General features: G+C 40.3%; 1 protein-coding gene across 1 annotated transcript in view; it reads right to left on the reverse strand.

The window, feature by feature from the left end:
• BCAT1 (branched chain amino acid transaminase 1) overlaps positions 1–10,737 on the reverse strand; it is a 107,690-nt gene extending 96,953 nt beyond the window's left edge. The window contains exon 1 of the mRNA XM_045466390.1: positions 10,299–10,737. Within this exon, the coding sequence (XP_045322346.1) occupies positions 10,299–10,304 (6 nt within the window). The 5' untranslated portion in view covers positions 10,305–10,737. The remainder of the gene's footprint in view (positions 1–10,298) is intronic.
• Positions 10,738–11,512: the final 775 nt, after the last annotated feature.

An 11,512-nucleotide genomic window follows, 5' to 3' on the forward strand; every position in this document is an offset into this window, starting at 1 on the left:
GAGATAGGGTACATAGACTGATGGCATGATTAGCAGAGGGATTTCACAGGAAACAGCACTGGACATAGTGAAGGAGATCAGCCCCTTCCAATTCTGAGAAAGTGGAGAAAATGAGCAACATCCACCAGAGGAAGGTAGGGAAATGACCTCACCTAAGGCCAGAAGGATCAATATATATTTAGTGAAAGTGAAGGGGGATGTGCTAATACTGAGTTGCAAAGGATATTATGGACAAATTTGGGTGGGAGGTTCTAGTGAGGGTTGAGTCAAGACAGAAAACACAGAGAGAGTGAAGGTGAATGAGGGCTTCATGAAAAAAAGTATAATAGGGCCCATTTAATACATTTGTCAGGTTGCCAATGCTGTGAGTTCCCATAGTTCATTCTCTGGAGTTTGCTGGATACTGGGGGCTGTCTGTGTTTACCAGTGTTCTGGAAGGAAAGCCAGGTATGCTTTTCTTCATGGTCTTCTATGATAAGGGTTAGGGTTAGGGTTAGGGTTAGGGTTAGGGTTAGGGTTAGGGTTAGGGTTCAGAATCTGAGGTTGGATAAAAGCAGAACATGTATATGCCTAAGATGCTCTTACTCCCTTGGTCATCTGGCTTTCTTTCATGGTTCTGCTCAACCTTCACCTCCACTATAAAGCCTTTTCTGATTTCTCTGACTAATCTTTGTTATGCTCCCCTGTACCCTGTGCAGACTTCTATTGTGGCAACTGTTATACTTTATTGCATTTGCTTTTTATACACTTCTCCCTGAGTGGTTATTTCTCAAGAGTGAGGATAATGCTTGAACTATTTCCAATTGCCTATTACCTAATACAAAGCCTGATAGCCTTAGTAAGAGCTACATAAGTGTTTAATTAAATGAAACCCGAATTAATCATTGTTTGCCGGTCATTATTATAATATATACATTTTAGGTTTGTATGAGTAAGAAGAGTTTGTATACTCTTAATATAACAATTACTGTAAAGTTGGTGTCCACATTGTGTTTAACCTGCCTTCTCAATAGATCATTTTCAGTTAGTAAAAATTAAATACAACCGTTTAGATATTTTGTCAAGGTATATATCCTGGGTCTTAACCAAATTGTGCTAAACTACCCAGTATTTCAGATTTTCTTGACAATAGCTTTAGAGTCAAGTTAAATTCACTCTACAGCATTTCCATTTCCTTTTTCATTTCAATTGTGAACATAATAAATTCATGTGTCAAAAATCAAACACTATATAAACATGTACAGTGAAAAGGCTCATGGAGATTTTCCTCTTATCTATAGAAAGAGCTTACTCATTCTTCCCTCTAGTGATTTTTTTTACCTCATTCTTTTTAACACCTGATGAATATATGGGTGTGTTTCAATCTTTTGTCTTTACAAACAATGCTGCAATAAATACTCTTGTTCATACATCATTTCACACATTTACAAGGAAATACAAGACACTTCCAATTAAGCTAAGCCTTAACAATGATGTTGAACCATTAAATCTATCTGCTATTATGTAGTTAAGTTCATATGGCTGCTAATGACTCCTCATTCCCAGCTTCAAAGTGTTGTCCTTTTAAGTCAAGTGGCGGACTGATGGGTTACTGTAAATAAGGTTCTAGGAACATTGGTTAAGAGAAAGGAAGGTGCCTGGTTTACCAGCAGGGATGACGTTAATGTTAAGACTCATGCATGAAATTATTAAAGACGCACAAACCTCATTGACATCCTTTATCTATATATTCACTGAGTTACTGACATTACTAGTAGAATATTCGCTCTAATGTTACCGCAAAAGAAAATGCCTGTTTAGTTAACAACGTTGTACTTTGTAACCAAGTCATGAACACATACATAATGTTATATATTTTTTAAAAGCATATAGACTCATGGCAAATGATAAGCATAGCCAAGCAAAAATGGTTGATGTATATAACTGAAAGGAAAAAGAAGTTAATTATCAGAAAACTTTAAACAGTGACTATACTAGGTGGCAGAACTGTCCACAGAAGATTTGAAGAGTCTTAGTTGTTGAGATATTTAAGTGGAATAGAATTGAAAGCTAGAAAAATAAACTTGAAAGGACAATCCTTCTTTGGCAGAAGTAAATGCCTAAAATGACCTAATAGATTTTTTCTTTCAAAATTCCAGTATTCAATGAACACTGCCTCTAAGTGCCCCTTTTGTTGGATTTGTTTGTCAGTGTATGCATTAATTAGTTTGCTTAAAAACTGCATTGTTCACAACAACAACAAAAAAACATGTTAAACAGTATTGGAATTGGTTAGCATTCCCAGACACATGACTTTGTTCTATATTCTAAGTCAGTTCCTTGGGATATGACAGGGGAGCTTCCCTTTACAACCTGCCTAAATATGAAAACAGTAGTGATTTAGCAGACTGGCATTGCTGGGTTTATTTGCTAGGAATTTCATGGTATTCAGTTCATATTGCTATGAATTTTCCCAGAAACATTTAAATTGTTTATGCCTACAGTCTATTTGCAATCTACGTAGTTTCAGCACTGACATTCTGTAAAAAAAAAAAAAAGTCAATCAGAAAATAATGGCTATATAAAATGAGTTTGGCCAGGCACCTGGGTGGCTCAGTCAGTTTAGTGTTGGACTTTGGTTCGGGTCATGATCTCATGGTTTGTGCGTTCGAGCCCCACGTTTGGCTCTCTGCTGTCAACGCAGAGTCTACTTGGGATCCTCAATGTCTCTCTCTACCCCTCCCCCATTTATGCTCTCTCTCTCTCTCTCTCTCTCTCAAAAATAAACATTTAAAAATAAATAAATAAAATGAGTCTGTCAATTAGGCATTAAAACATGTAAATATTTACTGTTCTCTATGTCTTTATAAACCTTTATCTTTTGGGAGTCAACTAAAGCTTTGACTCCGAACAAATCCAGATGTTAAGATGTAACTGCTGTTTGAAAAGGTATACAACACGAAGAGGTATAAAACATGATTAATTGATCTGATCTATGAAGACTAAAACAGGTAGATGATTTGGCTCAACTAATCTATCAAGCACCAATGATGGTAGGATGTTCATGCCAGAGGAGAGGAAAGGTGAATGCAGAGAGACTATAGGACATGATCAGTATCTTATATCCTGACTTCAAAATGTAACCCTATTATTTCCTTCCACCACCTTCCACCCATATTCATTTCCCTTTAAAAGTAGTCAATGTTCTCAAAAAGTGCCTGGGGAGTGAGCCACATAGTGAGGGGTGTGCCAGAGAGCATAGACAGGGAGAGGCATAAATGGAGACAAAGAGGTTAGGAGGGAATATGTGGAAATATAAGACCTCATTCTGAGGTAGAGCAAACCTACCCATTATGACTGGAGGAGTGCACAGATAGAAAAGTTATAGAAAGAACAGATTAGAAAAAGACGTTATGCACTAAGCTAAATTAATATGGGGAAGTCATAGAGGTATTTTGAGTGAAGAAATGACATGATCAAAATAGTACCTTAGGAAAATTAAGCTTGAGACCAGTTGAGAGACTTCTGAAAAAAATTCAAGTAAGAAGTAATGAGAGCATAAATCAGTACATTAGCAATGGGAAAGAGAAAGCATATAGAGATGGAGAAAAGAGAATCCGCAGGGTACGATATCTCGTTGAACACGGGGGACAAGAGAATAAGAAAGAAGTAAACGATGGTTGAAATTGGGTCAAATATCCACCCTTGCTACAATCATCTGTGGCTAGGGTGCGGTCACCAGGTAGGACATGGCCTTGTATGCCTGCCCCTTTGACAGGCACTGTGGCGGGGAATTTATAGCTAAGAAATGGGAAAACAAGGCACCCCAACTATTAAGCTCTAGTAAAAAATTGTGTATTAACCCTGCTTCACAAAACAGCCATGCACACCCTTCAAAACTACATTGAGATCAAAGATATCAGGGTGCAGATTCTGTAAACCAAGTTCTAGTCTGAATAGTATAAGGGATCAAAATGTGCCACCCCAAAATATGTCACTTTGATATAAGGATTGCTTTTATTTTGGGGAGAGCACAATCAAGGGAGGGGTAGAGAGAAAGGGACAGAGGATCCAAAGTGGGCTTTGGACTAATAGGCTGACAGCAAGCCTGATGTGGGGCTCGAACTCATGAACCTTGAGACCATGACCTGAGCCAAAGGCAGACCAACTGAGCCACCCAGGTGCCCCGACATAAGGATTACGTTGAGCTAAAGGCAATGTAGATCCATGAGATGGAGAAAGACGCCTTCCTGGAGATTCCCTTCTCTGACTAAAAGCAGACACTTCTGAGAAATCCCCTCTCCTGAGGAAGTTTCACAGCATTAAGACAGTCAGCAGTGAGATGGACTTACACAAACCTTACCCCATTAGTTTCCCCTAATGTATTTATCTGCCCAGTCTGTTGCACTTGAAAACCTAAAACCTGTGCCTTTTTCTTTGTTATTTTTCTACAAATTTATCATTCTTTGTTAAGATGCTATGTAAGCCCAAATTCTGACCACACCTTTGAGTTACTCAGCACTGAATTTCTCTCATGTGCATGTATGCTACAAGAGCTAATCAACTTCTTTTTCTCTTGTTAATCTCTCTTTTGTCAGTCTAATTTGCACGGCCCCAACAACAGAACCTAAGAAGGTACTGGAAAAGTTTTTATTCCTCTCCTATACGGTACACCTTAGATCTTTATGAGATAAAACATAAAGAAGAAACTGGTAACTCACATCCTGATAAAAAACAAGGAAACTGCCTTTCTGTTTGAGCTAAAGGCAGGTGATTACTTGGGACTTTTCAACAGTCAAAGGACAGTGTGGATCTTTTATATATTTTCACACCTCAGCTGATTGCAGAAGCAAGAGCCAATAGCTCTCTACTGCTCTAAATAACTAGATCATTTCAGTATTTCCCATCAGTCTCTCATCTTGGTTTTACTAACAAATAACTAAGACACACAATTTTATTCCTAAGTATGTTTGTAAATTTTGCTAGAGAGATTGTTTATACTTTCCATAAGATTTACAACATGTTATCAGACCCAAAAGAGGCTAGAATGACTGGTAAAATGGATAGCTCATTGGACTCTAATTTCTCATTATGCTCTGCAATTTGTGACCTTAAACACTTCCAGTATTCTGATCTTTATTTTCCTTGTCCTTAAAACAGGGTTAATAATAGCTGCAATGCTTTCCTTATACAAATGTTTTGAGGTTACAATTCAATGTCATGTAATTTATATGGCATTCAGAAATATAAAGCATCATCTTAGTTAAGCAACGAAGTCCTTCCTCAAGCTTGAATGTATTTCTTCTATAAACACCAACACTCACCTTGCAAGTATATATAACATTCACAGCACTTGAAAACCATGGAATCCGTGAGGAATGCATTCTGCTTCCACTGTAAACTTTATAGCTCCATTTTAACTCTACTTTTTATCTTCGAAGCTCAAACTAACATTTTTTTGTGATTTCAGATGCTTGAACATCTAGTACTAAAATCAAAACAATATAACTTTGAATCTGAATCAGCTAAAATGAAGTAAAATGTACTAGGCAAAATCGCCCTTAATGTAGTGGTCGAATGGTAACAACTGCTGGGCAATCATCCTGTGCAAATACATCCTTGGCCTCATGCCCAAACTCTGTTGAGACCTTTGTTGGTCACGTAAGAGATATCTATGGCAATGTTTGGCATAGAACATCCCAACAGGTGTCCCTTCTGTCTAGACATACAAGGAGTCAGAATTGGAATGCTCTAATTACATCCTAGGCTGGTTAGGGCTTCCTAAGGCAAATAGCCATTTACAGTTAAAACAGGAAAAACATTTCTCAGACTAGGGTAGACTATAAATGCAATCGATCAGATATTTAGATCTACATATCACAATAAAGAACTAAGAAATCAATTCTTTTCAGATGGACTCTAAGACAAGTGTTAAGGGAACTAGCTGAATTTCACAAGTATTTTACACTTTTTCAATTACAAAGAATCATGTGTTTTTCAGTACAACTTCTCTGGAATATTGTTTGTGGTAATATAATTTCCTCTTTTTTTTTTTTTTAACTTGTCTTCTCTGTTCCCTCTTTTCAACTTTTTTCTACATCTTTGCACCTTGAATATCTCTTTAAGATTTTCTTTCTCCCATTAGCCACCGAACACAAAAGAAGTGTTGTGTAAAATAGCTTTTCTCACAAAAAAAGGCACAGCCAATATGACAAGAGAAAAAAAATGTTCATGTGATGGGCTATGCTGCATTAATAAGGTGATCTAATTTCTAAGTTATTTTTAAAATATAAATGCTCATTTTGCAGAGGTAATATTATGCAGCTTGTGGACTTAAGAGAACTAATTAGAAGCATAGGTGCAATTGGCACTTGAACGCTGGGGTTCTTGATTCTGCTTTGGCTTTGCATTCACCATTGATGGTGTGACTCAGACTAGATCTTATAAAGATTGCAAATATCGACAAAGTAGTATTTATAAATCCGAGCATCCCAAATGCTTAATTTGGAAGCATTTTAAAAATCTGAGTTGCACCTCACATTTGTGTCTCAGTTGATTTATACAGAATCCAATTTCAGAGGCGTTAGTTGAACGGCCATGACATGTATTACCAAATGGGCTACAGAGGCCCAGGAAAGCCTATCAGTTGGAATGTTTACCATATGTTATATTAAATGCTTAGAGCATTTGGACAGCTGTTGAGGGGATAAAGTTACAACACAAAGACTGCCCACACTTACAACTGTAAAGTGAGCAGAGCAGCCAGTTTCCTCCAGTGCTCAGAAAGAATGTTAGTATCATTTAGAAAGCAGAGGATGCCTGAAATAATGATGTCTATCATGGAAGGTCCTAGATTCTCTCCATTATATGGTAACAAAATCCCCTTAGGCATAAGGATGAACATTCCACTGGGTTTCCCCAGGGTGGCATCTGTTATTTACAGGTTATTTACAGGCCAAGCCTAAAGGAAAAAAGAGAAAGCTCTTCATTTCCATCTTCCTACACCCACGGAGAAGAGGCCATTCAAAGAAGCAGACAATTTGAAACCCCAAAAGATATAACCAACCCAACACTCAAGCTGGCCAGAGTTTAGAAACAACTCTTCATTTATGCACAGAAATAGTCTACTCATAAGCCCAGACCTCTCAGGTTAATAACACTACTATCCAACTGTTCACTGGTTTACAACCTGATATTAGAAATAAAGAAGTCAAGGGAAGTGGAATATACCATGCTAAAAATATGCCTCTGGCATAACAATTATTTTGGACCAGTTATTTTTGAGAGGTGTCAGACATAGGACAATTTCAGAAAACAGAGTGGAAGTTGCCCTTTTCTGAAAGAAATTCATATTTATGAGGGAAATCTCCATTTTTCAGGGAGTCTCTCCTCCCCTGTACAGGGTGTCTCTTCTCTGAAGAAAGGGATAACTAAATCTCTAAAAACTTACCAATGGAGAAAGTACTGATTTAAATCTGCAATCTTACTCTTGTTTACTGTGCTCTGCCTGAAAATTTCCCAACCTGGTTCCCCCGCTCTCACTGCACCCCAACATCTTTCCTTGGTCTTTAGCTGAGGATGATATTTTAAGGTGGTAGCTTGGGCCATTTTGTGGAGTTACTCACTTTTCCTGGATATCTCACATGTATACAGGAAGTACACATGGGATTAAACTTTTTTTGTTTTTCTCCTGTTAATCTGTGTTTTACAACCTAAGAAGGTGTAGAGGAAAAATTATTTTTTCTTCCCTACAGATCTAAAAGTCCTGACTTGAACGGAGGGATAAAATCTAAACTCATGAGCACAATGGGGGAAATACGCAGCTCCTGAGGGAAACCATAACTTGTTTTCAGTCTCAGCACAAATCTCTGTAATAATCAAATGACTGTTTTCAACTTTTTTTCATAAGGTTTTAAACCCATTTCAAATAATTAGACCTTCCCCGGTTCAATGAGCTGATTGAGCAAGAGAAATTCCTCCATACAAATGGAAAATTTTCTTAATTTTCCTTCCTTTCTCCCTGTAGTTCTAAAATGAAATGAAGTGATGGAAAGTCACTAAATGAAATATTAACCAAAACAAATTCTTGTCTTTTTTTTTCCCCTCCCTTTTCCCTTTTTTCTCACCACCAGTTGCTACCAATGCCCTTTTGTTAGGCCTGCTTAACTGGTTACGCATCCCTGAGCTCTGCCTGAGGGGCCACATCTGAATCTGAAAAGTAAACCCTTCTGCCTGCCAGGCCCCAGGATCTGCCCCCTGCACACACACACAAAACAGCCCTCTCTACCCTCTCCCTTCACTTACCCACACATCCCTGACTATGACTTCTCTTGTCTCTCTTTCCCTTTAGATATGTGGCTCCTTAAATCACCACCTTAGTTTAGCAAATCATAATATGTACTTACAATTCTTAGACACATCCTATTCAATGTATATGCTAGTTTCATTATTTGGTTGCCCATGCTGCATGTGTCCATCTTAAAATACAAGCTCCCAGGCAAGGGAGCCCCGTCTGGAAAATGTGCCAAAGACAGAGCCTATCTTGGTGCCATGGGCAAATAACATTAAAAAAAAAAAAAAAAAAAAAAAAATCATGACAGCAAAACTTCAGTGAAAAGTTTTTGAAATAACAAAAACAAACCGGAAGGAACCTCATGCCTAGAAAGCAATCTTTTCTTTCCCGATCTCAATAAGATATCAGAAAAACAGATATGAGACTACTTGAGGATATCTTCTAGTGTCCTGTGTTATAAAACTACCTTGTAAAAGGGATAGGTAGGAGTTTGGGGACTCATGTTAGAATATCCATGAATTTACAAAAATTCATAATAGACGACAGCTCCACATAGGACAGGGAAAAGCTAGAAAAGCAAGAGTGTTTATTCTCATAATTTTCACCTTTTACTCCCTAACCCCATACGTGATCAAAGTGTATTTTTCAGTTGAAATGAGACAGGAATGAGCACCGCAGAAATAGAGTATCTGACTATGGAAGCAAAAGGTTGCTAAATCTTGTCACTGTGGCACATTTGCCTGATGTCCTTTTAACACCCAACAGTGTTTCCACTCAGTTCCTATTTAATCTCAGTAGAAATTTTTGGCGAAACAGGCATCATTTACATATTATTTCTTGAGAGTGGAATTGAAGATTGGGGCGGGTTGTGGGTAATGCAGTTGAGAACCGTAACTTCAATCTTCCTCCTTCAAAATGCTCAAAGGTGGGTTTCTTTCTCCTAAAAGTTCAGGTCGCACAGCTCTTCCAAGATATTCAGATGGCAGGGCTATGTGCCCATCTTTTACACTCTTTAAAAAAAGCTGCTCTTCAGTTTTTAACCTCAAGGAAGTTTTCCAACGTTAAGACACCAGGAAAACACTTAACCAGTGTTCTTTTCTACACCTAAACCATCAGAAGTAATAGGCAGCTAGGCTAATTACCCTTGATTAGCATAAGAATTAAAACCATTAAGGCGCTCACTCAGTTTAATAAAAGAATGCCCTTAGGCTTCTAAGACCTGTAACTCGTAGAAGCTTTAATTTCCACCAGCCAAAGACTAGCCTTCAGCTTTTTTTTTTTTTTTTAATTTTTTTTTTTCAACGTTTATTTATTTTGGGGACAGAGAGAGACAGAGCATGAACGGGGGAGGGGCAGAGAGAGAGGGAGACACAGAATCGGAAACAGGCTCCAGGCTCTGAGCCATCAGCCCAGAGCCCGACGCGGGGCTCGAACTCACGGACCGCGAGATCGTGACCTGGCTGAAGTCGGACGCTTAACCGACTGCGCCACCCAGGCGCCCCTAGCCTTCAGCTTCTTAACAGCGATGAGACGGTTTTCCCCCCTTCTCCCACCCTCGTGCCCCGGTTCTGCACCTCCCTCCTTCATTGCATACACCCACCAGGAAACCCCTGTTTACAGCCAGAGACACCCCAAGACCTCGTGCCCCCAACCCCCCACCTCCTATGCATCTTAACGATTGAAAAAAGCTTCCTCTTCCTTCCCAAACTTCAAAACAGGTAGGGGAGGGAGCGGCGAGCAGTCTTCCACCTCCGTTCACAAATGCGGCTGTGAAAAAGCCTGAGGAGGGACATCCTGTGAGCAAGTTCGAAAAGAAAAGGAAGTTCGAAAAGAAAAGGAAGGTCTGAGCATCAGACTTCAGTCGACCAACCACGACTGACAAAGAAGGTACTCGAAACGTCTGCGTGGAAACGAACCACGCTCGTCTTTCTTCCGCCCCCTTTCTGCCAACTGTGCTTCTGCGGGATCGCAGGCTCAATCCATGCCCACGTTTTTGTAAAACACAGGCAGAATCGTAAGCAGTTACCTTCATGGTTCGGTGGGCCGTGAAGAGCGCTGGAACGGCGCGCAGGGCAAGCCCGGGGCGTCCCAGGCGCTCCGGGGCTGCGCGGGCGGGGGCGACCCGGGCGCGCGGCGGCGGCTGCGGGAATGAATGGCTGGGCACCGGGCCGGCGCGGCGGCGGCCACACGTGGCGGGCGGGATTGCTGACTGGTCCGCCCGCAGCGGAGCTCTCCGGCTCTCTCTCTAACAGATTGCATCAGCAGGAAGAGTCTCGAGGCTGTGTTTCCCCCAGACCGCCCCCAGAGGGTAGAGTCACTCCCAGGACCGCGAGTCAGACCCAGCGCCCTCCCCAGCCGCCCTCGTCCCTCACTCCTGGGGGGTGCCAGTGTTGCAGACACGTTTCCACATGTTACCCCTCGCTCGGTTAGTGCCTGTGAGTGTGTATCCGCGTGTGGGGATGCCAAGGAGAAGGACGAAATGAATAGATCGTGATTGTCACTCCCTCTAAGCTGGCTGCGCGCCCGCCTCACTTCCCACCATCCCCGAAGTAACGTTCCCGTAAGTCCTGTTCAGAATTCTACGGTGGATTCCCGTCATCGAAAGCAGAAAATTTTAAACGTATGTTTTTAATGTAAAGAGCATGTGTCTGGTTTTTAAAAGTTTACCAACCTCAGTTTCTCCCATCCTTGATTTTTAGTCCCACGGCCCACCCTCAGATACAACCTTTTTTTTTTTTTTTTTTTTTTTTTTTTTGCCAGTTTCTTGCGTATCTGGAAGAATAATCCTTAATCCTGGGAGCATATAGAATTCTTTCTGATGTGAGCCTTGCCTGCTGGCCCAGTTCATCCTCTGTGGGACCCTCTCCGCAGCACAAAAGATACAGCACTGTTACTTTTCCATGCCCAGCGGCTCAGGTCAGGCTCCTGGCCTTTGCTTAATGGCCCTTCTGGTTGAGGTGCTCTCTCCCTCAATCTGGCAATGTCCTATTTTTGTCAATCTCAAATGAAACCTTTGCTAGGACGTCTTTGCAGAGTCTCTCAAGCACTTGAACCTGTGCACTGTGCTTTATCCATAGCCTTTATTAAATTCATTTTTTTTTTAATTATGTGTTTTCATTAGATTAGAAGATTTGTAATGACAGATCCCAGTGTTGAACAAAAATGTGTGTAGGGGCTGCTTAACAAATGTTGGTTAGGTGAATGCATGATTCAATCATTCAACAAATTTATTGATCTCTT

This window comes from Leopardus geoffroyi, chromosome B4 (assembly GCF_018350155.1).
Source record: "Leopardus geoffroyi isolate Oge1 chromosome B4, O.geoffroyi_Oge1_pat1.0, whole genome shotgun sequence".
NCBI lineage: Eukaryota > Metazoa > Chordata > Mammalia > Carnivora > Felidae > Leopardus > Leopardus geoffroyi.